This window comes from Takifugu rubripes, chromosome 1 (assembly GCF_901000725.2).
Source record: "Takifugu rubripes chromosome 1, fTakRub1.2, whole genome shotgun sequence".
NCBI classification, from domain to species: domain Eukaryota; kingdom Metazoa; phylum Chordata; class Actinopteri; order Tetraodontiformes; family Tetraodontidae; genus Takifugu; species Takifugu rubripes.
The window spans coordinates 25449924-25464549 of NC_042285.1; the positions used below are offsets into that span (position 1 = coordinate 25449924).

General features: G+C 45.4%; 1 protein-coding gene across 5 annotated transcripts in view; it reads left to right on the top strand.

Annotated features, from left to right (window-relative positions):
* Nucleotides 1–434: 434 nt before the first annotated feature.
* Nucleotides 435–14626, top strand: part of slc4a3 (solute carrier family 4 member 3) — a 30568-nt gene continuing 16376 nt past the window's right edge. For 3 of the 5 annotated variants that reach the window (XR_003887788.1, XR_003887790.1, XM_029833379.1), the window contains exons 1-6: nt 435–616; nt 4509–4875; nt 8609–8783; nt 9992–10242; nt 10360–10544; nt 11072–11292. Coding sequence is in view for 3 of the 5 variants with exons in the window: in XM_029833379.1 (XP_029689239.1) it covers nt 4822–4875; nt 8609–8783; nt 9992–10242; nt 10360–10544; nt 11072–11292 (886 nt within the window). In the remaining 2 variants the exon portion in view is untranslated. Of the gene's footprint in view, nt 617–3022; nt 3115–4508; nt 4876–8608; nt 8784–9991; nt 10243–10359; nt 10545–11071; nt 11293–14626 lie in introns of those variants that run through there. The other 2 variants (XM_029833394.1, XM_029833402.1) reach the window with 2 other exon arrangements.

Sequence of the window (14626 nt, forward strand, 5' to 3'; positions counted from 1 at the left end):
GTAACCACAGCCTTTTCAAGAATGACTGTGTATCAAAAGGGAAGGGTTATGCCAGAAGTGGGATTCGAACCCACACCTCCAGGCGAGACTGCGACCTGAACGCATCTGAAAACACACGGTGGCACGTGTGCGCTAGTTAGAAATACAGTATATCTCACTGCACTATTTATTTATTTGTACATTATTGATTAAAGCTGTTTCCCTTATATCTTGTATTAATAATATAAAATCCAATCTATAGCTACATTATGCTTTTATGGTTTTGATTTGAAATTTATTTCCTCTAATATGTTTGCGGTGACTGATGGAGACACATTATTGTTGTTTTCTTTTCCTCCTCGTCCTTCATATTATTATTATTATTATTATTATTATTATTATTATTATTATTATTATCATTTGAGTAAAGCCAGTAAATACGGATCGGTGTCTTTTGGCGCTGGTCCCCGGGAGTCACGTGGTTGTCTGAGCCGAGCATCCTTCGCAGATCCAGGAGCTAGAGTGCTGCTCCGTCCTCATCACAAGCTTCTACTATGACCCAGCAGCGCTGCCGCAGCTGACAGCCGCAGCATTCCTCCCAGTTTCTGCACGGCTGGCTCGATCTCCCAAACCACAGGTAAATCACGTCTTACGGACGCGTGAATCGCGCTCCGACACCGACGGTTCGATCGCTGTGTGTGCTGTAGTTGCTCTGCAACAAAAGATGTGCATGAGTCCAAGCGGAGGGCAGCATGGCGGTTTTTTGCTGAGAGCTGCAAGCTTTCCAGTCAAGGGTAACGAGGCTGTCCTTGCACGCTTTATGTGCAGGCTGCAGACATTTTTGTTGTGTGCAGGTGGAGCGGCGCTGCGATCTGGAGGCGGTGGTTTTCCGAGCTTAGTGTGATCACTGTCGACAATTCTGCACTATTTCACTGAGGGATTCTTCAAACAACACAACACTTTTTCTCGTTTCTCGCGCTAAAGAGTCCAACATCGAAGTTCAAACTGCAGCTAAGGGTCCCTAAGGTCACACTGTAGTGACTCAGCAAGAAATCAAAGCGAGAGGAAACGAACCCTCCTGTAAACAGATGAGTAACGTGACCCCCATCTCAGCTCCACTGTTGGAGAAATAAGGAATCTCTGAGTAAAAGTATTGATTATTGCAGACTACAACTCCTGGGTGAGCAGAGATGCAGACCCAGCTCTCAAAAGTCTTATAGACTCCAATAATTGAGCAGATTATCTTTAACTTTGAGAATGAGAGAAAAGACTCCACAGATGATTTTGAATATGTCCCATTATGACCTGAGCTTTAGCTCAAATGTATGCGATATAATATGTGCACATACTTTCTATATGAATGGTAGAGTTAGTTTTTTTTTAAAGGGTACTGGTTTGATTCTGAATTCTATTTTCGATGCTGGTGGGAACGAAATGTGGCATTTTTGAGCATGTTAAAGAGGATCTGGTTTTGCTGTGACCTTGTCCTTTATCTCCAAGAGTGAAAACTGACTGAATGACCTCTCGCTGGGGCCAGCAGTGTTTTGAATACCCCGTCGGGTCATGTGCTCAGGGGTCATAAATATCAACTGCACAACATTAATAACAGTGTGTAATGAGCACATTCCAATAATTGCTGACTTCCACGTGTTACCCTGGTGATCTCAGTGTTCGTCATTGCAGGAAAGTTTGCTGTGGACAGAAATGTCTGTAGGTCCCAGTGTTGTGTGTTGCCTCCCACAGATTGCTGCATTTTATCGCCTGTGTAGAAACAAACGACCACTCTCCCTCCGTGTTTGACGCTGACTTAATTATAGATCAATGCAAGTCTTGAGCGGTTTCATCTCCCCGCATTCTTCCTCAGCGAGAGGCTGTCAAACACGACTCCGTCGGCGATGGCGGCGGCGTCGTTGCGCCTCCAGAAGACGAGCGAACAATGCCGCCGATGGCTTTACCAGAACCACGCAAACGCCAGGCTGCGTGGAATGTTGGTGACGATAATGATGGATGTGTTAGCAGGTTGCCTGCGGTTTGTGATATTTGGTGATCTGTTGCTGTCCTGCATGTGAAGTTGTGCGCTTCTTTTGGCAACATGCGCTGTGAAACTCTGCAAGATGTCTCCTCGCTGATGCCAAGAGGCCTTCTTCAGCTAGGGCTGAGGAAGCTCACGGAGGCGCGTTTCTCTCCAGATAATCCGCTGCAGAAAAGTGCACAGATACTCTGCTTCACCAGCTAAATCACATGGAAGGATAATTACCCGTAGATGTTTTTGATATCTCTTTGGAACCAAAATAGCAGATGCACGTTTGTCGTTCGTAGTCGCATTTGTGCTGCATCTAAACAGATGTACTCGCTTTACCTTGATTGCCAGGTGTGTGACACACGCAGCTGCTCTAAACTGATTACACACACTGCAGCCGGGCCCATTAAAGTCTACGACTGGTTCTGACAGCGTACAATATTGAAGTAATACCAGCCCATGACGCAAGCCAGTTGAAGTTATTGTGTTACTGGCTCAAACATGTTGTATGATTGGACAGTTATTGGCTTTGTTACATTCAAAATATGTATATATATAAATGCATAAATACATGCTAATAAATGCATAAATACATGCTAATATAATACCAAATCATTCAGCAATGATGGAGACAAATGATCATGTATTTATGAAGGTTAATGCCATTGTAATTCTGTTAGTGGACGTTGTCAGCTCGTCACGTGACTTTAGCGTTGCTCGCCATGCACGTGTGGGGAAAAAAGAACCTGGATGCGGCCACTTCCAAAGTCAACTTCTTTTCTGAGCGTTCGTGCAGTCATCTGAGCAGATCAAACACATCTGTCTGGTTTTCCTAGCTAATATTCTAGCTTCATCCCTGTGTGATAATCACTATAACAGCACTCACATTCTTCCGCCGTCAGTTATATAATCACTGTATCGTTCCAGGTAATATATTTACTCTGTTTTTCCATTTCCTTGACACATTATTTGATGAGCTCAGATTATTTTTACTGTATGCATGACAAAGGCATCCTTTATTTTATTCTTCATACACAGCAAACCCTCCATCGCTGTGATTTTACTGCTCACACATGTTTGTGAAGCTCACTAAGGCACATTTGATCATCGATACGGTGAGAAAAGCCTGAAGTTTACATTTCATTTGCATGGTGTGATTTGCATGATATGTTGTTTTTGCCCTGATATTATCAGGTACATTTCACCATCCTGAGCACGACGGCTTCTGGTCTTGACATATTCTGAACAGTGAGCCACTGCTTGGTTAATTTAGATTAGCATCATACAGTGCAGTAACAGGGACAGTAATTAGCACGTTTGGCACGGCCATGCTAATTATCTCTGCCATTGCTTTCTAAGTCTGCCTGTACGCTCTCACCACTCCCAGTCGACCACAGACCACGCAACCCCACCGGCGCGTCGGAAAGGTGTGAAGCGTCGAGCGGAATACGCCATGTTTGTGCAGTTTGAGGTTATCATGCAGGCTAGAAAGACAACAGCTCAATTCAGATGGTGGTAATCGAAGAGGAAGTGGGGGCATGGTGAGAAATCGTCCTGGTTTATTACTTTTCAATCCAGCACAGCGATCGCAATTTGCCCGTGTCCACGTGCACTAAAATTCCGGTGCAAAGTGGCCAAAGTGGAGTTTATCAAAATAACGACCTGCAAGAAGAGCAGAATATTTCCACTGCGACAAACTTGTTGTATTTCTTATCTTTAAAAATCCAACAAAAAAACAACACACTAACACTTATAAAATTGGGCCTTACAGAAAAAGCCAAATTTCTCTGAAAAGCAGTGCAATAATGCCACTGTTTTTCACAGCAAATCCTAAAAAGACCAACCCAAACTGTGCCTACTCACCTCAAAAGCCTGTTTTTGAGGTCAGCGTGCAGGGCTTCGCGCATAATGTGAGCTATGAACCCGCTGTAAATGTCTCAGAGGGAGCGAATGAGTCAGCTGAATAAAACTAAGACAGATGTACTGCTGTTATTGTGACAGCGGCTCCCAAACACCAAAGGCTGCATCAGCATTATCAGCTAAATTGTGAAGCCGTTTTAGAGCAGGTTTAATTCTTCAAAATCACGGTAGACCTACAACAAGATACTGGATTAACCTAAAAAAAGAACACAGTTATGCAATTGTCAGCACGAATAACGCTGACTCGGCGGCGAGCTCGGAAGAAAATACTGTTTAAATGGTAGATTTGATAATAACTGTGATAAATCTCACCATCTCCCACATTGCACAGAGGAATTCCAGACTAACTAACCAACCTTGGCATGTCGACATGGCTGAGAAACACCTGTTTTCCTCCTCGTCTGTTTTGGGACTTTTTGTTGGTCCATGCCTGAAGGGCGAGAACGTGAGAATGGAGATATTTTTTGTCAGAAGGACAACAAGTTAAATCAGAGCAAACAAACAAGTGCAACGTGGACTCCCGTGGTAGCCACGGTTATCGGCAGGATGTGACCGCTTCACCTGTCTCCCATCTGTTTCCGTCTTGCAGGTTATGCCACCCAAAAGGCTTCCTGGATCCCCAACAGTGAAAGAGAAAGGCTGATCCCTGTCCTCCCCCAGGCTCTGTACCCCGTCTCTCTTCTGGCTTTCTCCTGCTTATTTCCCTTCTCCCTGCCACGCCAAAACCCCGCCGGCCCTGGTACCTGACCCCTCCAGCCGCATCATCTCCGAGTCTGACCCCTCTTCACAGCCGTCCCATCGACACTCTGGCGGTTTAGTGGGACTCCAGCCAGACTCATTCTTCGGGTCCTCGACCTCCCCACCGACACTATTCATCACCCGCTGGCTGGGGGCCGGGCCACATGGCTACAGGAGGTCATGTCCCAGAGATAGATGTTCTGGTCAACCTACAACAGGTAAGAAGTGGCCTTTTTATTTATTAGGTGGAGCAGATCACACCGGGTCCATCAATAAAGGGTACTACTGGCCACTATTAATATTGCATCAACACGTACAAGACTGTAGCATCTCAGAGCGAAAATGTTGCTGGATATGGGAAATTAATGAAGTACTAGTTTCCAAACTTGTCAGATTTGGATAAAGAACAGAGAAGCAATATTGGCGCCTTGGATCGCCACGTTAAGAAAAGCTTTGTTGAAATGCTGTGATAAAATTCTGCGACAAAAGGAGCTCCAACACAGTTAAATTCTCCTAAAATATCCTGACATTCAACTGTAACAGGCCAGTGGGGACGTCTGACCGGCTGATGGGCGATTTAAAGAAAACAAAGAAGATAAATGATCCCTAAAATCAAGCGTTTATGCCTTCTTTAACGTGCTTTTGCCATGTTTGGTGCGGTTAAGAGCAGAGGCACAGAAAAGAGGCTTCCCGTCAGTTACTGTGGTTCGACTGTAGTGAACCATGATTCAATTACACACTCGCACACACTGTTTCTGCGTGTGTGTGTGTGTGTGTGTGGAGGATATGAATTAAACCTCCTCTGGTCCAGCTGAGTCCTGGTTGCCACAGAAACATGACCAGCTGCTGCCAGTGTACACGAGCAGCCGTTTTAGGAGCGTTCCTCCCACGTTCGTTCTTTTGCTGGTACTTCAGAATGTCTCTTCACGTCTCCAGATCGAGACGTTCTGGACTGATTTTCCTGGGTCTTTTGCCTGTGAAGGACTGGACCGATACCACATTAGATCTTTTTAAAGCATGCGTTTGTTTTTGAAGAGTGTTGTGTAAGTTTCTGGTTTATATCGGGCTGGTGTAGGCAGAGAGAGCGTACAGCAGAAGGAGTCCCAGGAGCCGCAGCTCAGCGCTCCCCTGCTGCTCCGTGGTGTTACTAGACCTTTTTGCACGGCTTTCGTGCACTGACGCTGTATTTGTGGGGTTTAAGCTGGTCCATTTGTAGTCTCAGTGAGGGAGAAACAGTGGCAGAATGCCAAAAGAGCCCTTGAAATGCGGCGATGTCGCCTCCGAGCACGTGCACAGATTACCTTCAACATTCTCTTTATTTATTGTGACAGTCATACCTCCACAGCGTGGCCCCCGCAGGCAGGTGACGAGCAGTCTCCGAGTCCTTTGGCAGGTCTATCAAAGTCACAAGGCTGCCATTGTGCGCGGCGTCGTTCTGGAGGTGGCATGTGGTGATTATCACAGCCGCTCCTGTTATTGACAGGCGATGTTTAACAGTCAGCCTTGTTATTTTCAACCATTGCGTCACCTTTTCTTTACCGCCAAAGTCACATTTTTGAAAATTCTACGTCGTGCATTTATAACATGTTTACGATCGGAGAGTATTTAAGGAAAGCTACACACAAGGAAAACCGAAATTTACAGCGATTCTGACCAATAAACTTCACAATGAACAACAAAGTGCTGCTGGTAGTTATTTTAGGTCAGGTCTGTTTGCCTGGGAAGTGTGCCAGCTTTTTCAATCAAAGTGGACCAGATGAAAAAATAATGGGAGCAAAAAGCAGTTTCTGGGGAAAAAAAAGCAGGAAGAGCATCGGGACTGAAACAGGGCGACGCAAAGAGAAAAGCAATGTATTTTCATTCCTAATCCATATATAATGCTTTTGAAATCCTCTAAAGAACAATGATATCACAAATTAAATTAGGGAACACATATTCACCATTAACAGCATAATGCTGTCTATTAACAGCATATTAATGCTTGTTATTCCGTTCGTTCGTTAGCGATGAACTTGCTAAAGTGTTAGCAGAACAGTGATGATGTAATATACAATGCAAATAATTGCATTTTTGCATTAGCCGAAGCAGAGCAACATTAGCATTGCATGTTTGTGAGCTTCTGCTTCGGTCTCCACCAGCACCGGAGGGGATCTATCTGCCTCTGATGACTCAGCATCAGCCTTTTTGCTGAGCCAATGTAGTAAAACCACAGCGTGAAGCGAAACACCAAAGTTTCATTAATATTACTAAAACTCTCAAAACGGGTCACGTGTTTTTCAGCCTCCCAAACAAGATATCAGAACTAAGAACATTATTGTTATATTATTAAGCATGTCTAATTCATTAGGCCGACGAAAACGATCCTGCACACAATCCTCCATATTACTCTGCATCTGATTAATAATTAAATGTTTTCTCTCTGGCTCAGCGTTCCATTAAAATAAAATATTAATGTCATAGTAAATGCTGGGCAGGTCAGTGGTAAAGGTTAGCAGGCGGCAGCTGATGTGGCGAAAAGACCAAAGCTCTGGTTCAGCGTTCAGAATTCATTGCGATCGTATAAAAATACGTGACAAGGTCTCCTTTCTCTCCTTTCTCCTTTTTTAAATTTGCATCCTTCATTAACTGCCAGCAACTGTCTCGAAGTTTGCAGGGTTCATGTCGGAATCATGCTTTTCCTCTGTTCCTGGAAACCGCTCTGATGCCGCCGATGACTCATCCCTCCTTCAGCACGTTTAGCGAGCCCAATGTTGCACCCGCGTCTTCACTCCCGATTCTAAACTGCCATTTTGAGCGATGCCATTAATTATTTAAGACTGATGTCAATTCTCTTGCGCACATCTTGTGTTTCACTCAGACGTGCGGTGCTAAACGCCTCCTTGTTGCTCTGATTATGCGCTTGTTTGTGATTTGGAAGGTTGATGGAAATTTTAAAAAAGTTAAGTGGCCCAACCAATCGCTGTGTGCCTGCGCACGCTGCGATCGTGGCTGCAAACGTCTGTAATGAAACCAACCACATGGGGTCGCCCTCTTCTTTGTGCCTTATGGAGCAAAACCACATCCTGTTTCTATTATTATTTATTCCTTTTAAGTTTGATCTGTAATGTCAGGTCTGATGAAGAGAACGCTTATGCAGACGCTGACGCTCATATTTACTTTGACGCTGGCTTTGGTACCTTCACGGTCATTAAATGCAGCCGGCCCCCAGTGGTTTTGGAGCGTTGACACAGAGAAATTTGAGCCCGCAGAGCTCCACTGTGCCAGCACCAGCGTGAGGCAGAGGCGGCTGAGGGACTTGTCCGTCTGTCCTGAGGTTTTAGCCTATCAGAGCTCCAGAAAGGCTCTGATAGGGAGGACACTCCTTTCTGCTCCCCCTGTCTCCAGGGCCTGTGCAGTGCATTAGTCTTCCACTGCTTTGCACTTTGTTCTATTGATTTGACATCCTCTCTGCGTAAGGTAGAAGTTGCCCACACTGTCACTCAACAATGGCCATTTTATACGCTTTGGTGAGGGTAGATTGTTTTGTTGGCGGGTTGTGATTCATTCAGCCTGAGTCCGTCTCCCTGGAGCCGAGCTGTCTTCAGGTGATTACGTTACGCTCATGCTATCACTTAGCACAGCATGTCTGGTCCTCGTGTTTACCTGCACACAGCAAATTTAATGTAAATCAATGAATGCAGGTTTCACATTTCAGGCAGTTCCACAGATTTTCATGTTTGGTGGTAGAAAATCTGAAACTACTCTTGTTACAGTACGCGGACACAAAATACGGGTACAAAATCTTACATTAAATTAATAATTAGGAGCTGTTTTTAAGCAGTAACCAATGAAATGTGTTTTTGATCACAAATCCGAGAGACAAATCCTGATGCTGAGCCCTCAGATGTGTGAGCCAGTCTCGTTGCCAGTTCAAACATCTGATCGAGTGTTTTCCTTTTTGACCTCGTTCAGGTGAAGGTCGAGGATGAAGATGAGGAGGGGTCAATGGAGGAACAGGAGGAAGAAGAGGAGGAGGAGAACCTGGAGAAGACTTTGTCAGTGGAGCGCTTTGGAGACATCATCAGTGACTCCACTTCCAGCAGCAGTGGCAGGATGGGCCGAAACTACACCGAGAAGGACTTTGAATGTAAGCAGACATTAGAGCCCAAAATCTGCCTAGACGTTAGTCCACAACACTTGTTAAACAGCAACATGTTTTATGTAATAAATAAAATATAATGCACCATAAATGTCCCCAAAATCTGCTTCTGTTATTTAGGAAAGGAAGTCGGTTTTACGTAGAGGGACACAATCATCAGTAACCATAATATCACCACATTAAAGCTAACTGCAGTGCTAGTTGCCTTGGTGATGAGGCGTTAGCTTCTGCTGGCTTTAACCTGAAGGATTTTATTACCAAAAGAACTGAACTGAAACAAAAATGGTCAGAAAATAAGCATCATTTCCTCTAAAGCTCGTCTCTGCTTTCTTCTGGTAAAACCAAGATGACACATGAGGAGAGAAGTTTTGCACTTCGCGACAGCGTCAAGTTAAACGACAGCCGTTCAAATCACCCGAGGTGATCATTATGTTGTCATGGCAACAAACTTACACACAAATGTAGCATCGCCTCACGGCACTGTTGCTCTCTTTCTGTGCATTCAGTCCCATTTATCTGTCATTCTAAACAGACCAGTAGATAAGGGCTGATTAGCGTAGCACCACCTAGTTGCAGGTGGCGGTGCTGCATTTAAAAAAAATGAAAGAACTGTGACCATAGAAATACATTGGTATTTGGATATTTAAAATCATTCCCACTGACAGCGAAGTCAAAATGTGACCATGACAGGATGTGGAGATGAGAGAGAGAGAGAGAGAGAGAACTCTTAATATAACACATATCAGCCGTGGCTGATATAGATGAGTGGATGTGTTAATTATGGTGAGAGCAGCAAACCAAGGTCACGCCAGCTAATGGGCCCAATTTTCAGAAGAGCGTAATGAGCAGATTAAGGGGCGATAAAGCATCTCTACCGAGACGGCGTTGGGCCCGAGCATTGTTCGGAAACCCTCTCTGTTTATGTAACAGTGTGGATTAAAAACATTTAATAATCAGGCTACAAGTTCAAACATCTCTAATAGATAAGTCACTTTTTTCTGATCTCTATTCGGTCACTGTCTGTGTGTGTGTGTGTGTGTGTGCGTGTGTGTTTTCACTGAAATATCCATGACAGCTCTAAATTCACTTTGTGCTACAGACCTCAGACACAGAGTTTCAGACATGACCAGTTGACACGGGTTCCTCCTGTGACATCAGGTCACACTTGTGATTTTCTTCTTCTTTGTTTCCTCCAGACCACAGACACTCTTTTCACCACACGCATCATCCCCTGTCCACCCACCTGCCCCTGCCCCAGCGCTTACGCAAGAGGGTGCACAGCATGGACAGACGGCGCAAAAAGAAACGGAAGAAAAAAAAGACATCCCTGCCCCCCTCTGATGTCACACCCACCATCCACGAGGTAGACGAGGAGGAGGCGCAGTCGGACACAGACGGGCAGGGCGTGGCTGCGACGCCTACAGAGCCGCCCGACCTCCAGCCACAGGTAAAATGAGACTTTCTGTGATTTCCCAGTCAGCAGAGATTGTTGTTGTGACGCTGATCACGGGGGGTTGTGCATGTCCTCTTTCTCCACTCTCAATGATCTTCCTCTTCCTCTCAGTTTAGTTTGGGAAGCCAAGAGGACTTGGAGGAACCTCTCCCACTTACCACCTTCCACGTGGAGAACGAACACTTATCAACAGGGAAAGCTGCATCCATGGAGATAAAGGCGGAGACACATAATGGGAAAATCCCTGTTGTGGGCCAGAATAGGGAGGAGGATGGGGAAGAAACCGCGTGCAGCAGGTACCTCAAAATGCCGAGCTCCATTCACAGCTCAGCCTTTCGTACAACAATACTACAATATTTATTATCTCTTGATAGCATCTTCACATCATTAATTTCTATAATAATGCACTGTAAATGTAAAAGCCTTCTGGTAGACATATTGTCTGGACACAGAGAAGATTCATTTAACTGAGAGAAATTCTATTTTTGTGTATTTCTATTCGTCATGGCTGCAGAGGTGATTGCCATCTTCTAATATAAGAATAAATGCAGAGCTGTGTGTGTGCGTGTGTGTAAGTGTGGTCAGCTCAAAGAAGAGTCAGCCGTTTAGTAGCTATAGCACAGTTTTTCCTGTGTTCTGTTGCCCCCCAGTGGTCACATCCAAGAATGCGACCAAGAGGAGATTTAAATTTAGTCTTTTTTTGTGCAATGTAACCTTGAACATTTAAACACAATAAACCTTTATTTTCCTTTATATATGAATCCTTTATTGATGCAGTACTTGATTTAAAAAAAATACATCTCCAACTATCCTTCTTTACCAGCATCCCTCCACCATCAGATCCTTCCAGCACGACCCACAGCTGCTTCCGAAGGAGGCCCGTCCACCATCGGATGGCAGGGGCCCAGCGGAGCAACTATGACCTTCGGGAGCGGATCTGCATCGGCAGCATGACTGCCCTGGAGACGGCCGTCTACCAGCAGGTGCCCACTGATGAAGCTGAGGCTCAGATGTTGGCCAGTGCTGATCTAGATGATATGAAGAGTAAGTGAGATTTTTATCTTAGCTCAGTTTTGGGGGATGGATTTATTTTTATCACCATGAAAAAGACAGCAGCCTGTTGTTCACTTGCTCTTTAAACAGAGAAATAACTGCTGCTCCGCACTGATTGTTGCACGCCCTCATTTATACTGACAAATGTGCAGACAGACTCCATCGGGAGGTTTAAAGGCAGCTGACAGCTCATCCAGCTGGGATCAGCTGACGCCATCAGCGTCACTTCGCATAACATCTGCACAGAAAGAGGTGTCTTAATCCCTGACTAATTTTTTTCTCTTTACATAATTTTAACCTCACTTATTTGCTCAGATTATATCTATCTGTATGTAGATTGGATTATATTAAATACTTTCTCAGCAAGTTTTCAGAATGGCACTTCCTGTCACATACTTCCTGTCCCTTCGAGCTATAAATATACTTCTAGCTAACAGCTAACACAATAGGTAACACTTAGCTACTGTGGATCTACTGTTGGTCTCGACTTGCTTCCCTTGGTCTGAGTAGGCCACATTAGTGTTCCTTCCTTCAGCGGGGTCTTCAGTGACATGTGTGATCTTGCATTTAAAGACCCCACCAACACGTTTGATATTTAGGGCTCTTAGTCCCTTCTTCTGTGACAAGGTAATAGTTTACGGAGTGATGTGAGCATTGACACATTCACCTGTTTCAAACGGTGAATAGTCACTCAATAAATGGATCTATACCTCTCCTGAATGAGGCATTTGGAGGTGTGGCATTATGCTGAGTCAACAAGTGTGTTGAAAAGTAGATGAAAAGTAGAGTTTGTCATTTATATCCCGAATCAAATAAAAGAGGCGTGAACAAAAGTAGAGCAAAGGGCAGCGGGATAGAGAAAAGCGACTCTCCCTCACCACATCCAGGGGCATTAATTAACTGAGGCTGCAGTCGATTTCCCTCTAGCAGTGACCATGCCCCCGGCCTTTCCAGGTCCGGCACAGCACCGCATTCATTGACTGTTTAGAAACAGTGTGGAAACAGAAAACGGGACAGCCAGAGTCTCATCGGATCTGTACGCAGTCATGCCTGACATGGACAGCCTATACATATCACCTCGGTGCATTCCCCATTTTGCAGCCCGGTTGGTTAATATCACCCGCTGTTATGGGTTGTGTGAGATGAGGGTTCCAGAGCACATTCAGAGACCGCAAGTTCTGTGGCAAGTCGTCATTAATCACTTTGCAAAACTATTATTGTTGAGGACAGATTTATGGTTGTACGTGGACTCTGGGAAGAACCCTCGGCTGCAGCCAAGGCACGTTGTGCATGCCGTTGGGAGTATTTATACTTGCGCACTGGTGCGGCTGTGTGTGCCAGTCTGCATTTATTTTTTTACATCCAAACTAATGTCGGTGGAAAATTCTTTCCACGGACTTGAAGCCATCTGGCAAATCTCTGTGGTGCTTTAATCAGGAGCCATACAAGTACTGATATTTGTGTGAACTGTTTGGTTCAATCCCTCCTCAACTTGGTCCAAAGAAACAGAAAATACATTTGCATGAGGAAATATATAGGGGACGGCGGAGCTGTCGAAGCTGCTGTGAGGGGTGTGTCAGGGATCTCCATCTGGTGCAGTACCAGGCCTCAAGGTCTCCAGAAGTGTCTTGTTTTCTCTTAAAGGGGGATCCAGTGACACACCGGCCAGATATTGGGATCGGCTAACAATTCCCTTGTTGTCTAGCACCGTCCTATTTGTGAATTAGATAGAATTTGATGATGTCAGTAGCCAATGTTTTGGTTATTTGCAGACGGGCATTCAGACTGAAGCCTGGTTTATGCTCAGCTGGAAAGTAAGTAAAGTAAAATAATGAGTCTGACCCCAGACAACCGTGCGCTAAAAATGCCGTGCACCGTTTCGATGGAAAGCTGCCTCGCAAAACAGACCCCAGTCTTCTGGAGCTTAAATGACAAACCCCAGCAGACAGTACCAAAGCTAAAGGGATAACTAAATACATCACATTAGATGACCGGCCTTTCTCTGTAGTGGAGGACGCCGGATGTGACACCTTCATGACCCACGGGCCTGTGACATTCCTGACATCGGTTTGACTACGGACGTTTGGAGTTCCGATGCTCCGATGGTATCCCGGTGAGCACGCTGAGCCTCACAGCACAGCAGGTTGGCAGAGACTTCATTGATGAAAGGGGCGCTGCACTCCCAGAACTTCACGGGCTCCCACTCAGCACCTGCTACCTTTGAGGCCTTTGAGAAAATGGATGCATCTAAAGCGCCCGTGGTTCTGAGAGGCAACGGCAGAATCATGGCAAACGCTAATAGGGACAGCGGACTGGCACGCCCGGCACTCCTGGATCTGCTTTGTGCCAGCGCAGCATCGCAGATGTTGTGGCAACAGGCCGAAACCCTCACCACTCCCTCCTCCAGGCTGTGCAGATCCAGATGGGGGTTTGACCAAAACCCATGATCATAACCATAACCTTCACTTCACCCATGTCCCTGAACTGTACTGTGGACCAGTGTTACTTGACCACACTGGGACTCCCCCCACATTTTGAAAAGGAACTCCATTTAAACACAAAGACCATTGATAAGTGCTTGAATTTGGCCTGAGGATTAATGAGGATTAAGGGCAAAACAGGGGCCCCACCCCCAACCCCAGCAATACTTAAAATATCCCCCATTCATTATGACAGGTTATGGCTGTTTTGATGAAATGGTAGCCAGGCATTAGCCATTTGAACAAAACTCATTCACTTTTGAGCCCTTGAGTTTTTTTCTTCTTCTCCAACACCCTCATAGATCAGTGGGCTGGAAACGTGACTGAAAATGGGCGGTGCTCCAAACCTCAAAGTAGACCAGCCCTCATCAATACTTCCCTTCGCAGGTCTAGCTCGACCATCATCTGCTCCTGTTCTGCTAATGTGCATCCAGCAGGATTATGATTGGTCGGCGGGTTAGCTTGGCTTTGGATTTAACTCGGGTTTAAGACGATCTAACCTTTTTCACGACATTGAGGATCGTTTTTATATACACCTGATTTGTAGACTTGCACTTAAAGGGGAGGATTCGGAAACAACTAGAAGTAGGCCTTCTTGAACAAAATTAAGTGTGTTTCACACTTTCAAGATCAGCTTTTGAACTTTCAAAAGGTAGTACGCTCTATTGCGCAAGAGCGGCAAGCCCTGGATGAGCACTGCGTCCGTTCAGAGACGGGTGGATAGGAGGCTTTACCGGCTGTGCAGATGACAGATCTCGGGGCGCAGGAGAACCAGGAGGGAGGGGATGCCGATAAGAAAAACTCCGTCGATCACCACGTTCCCGAGCATCATTTTGGTGCCCATA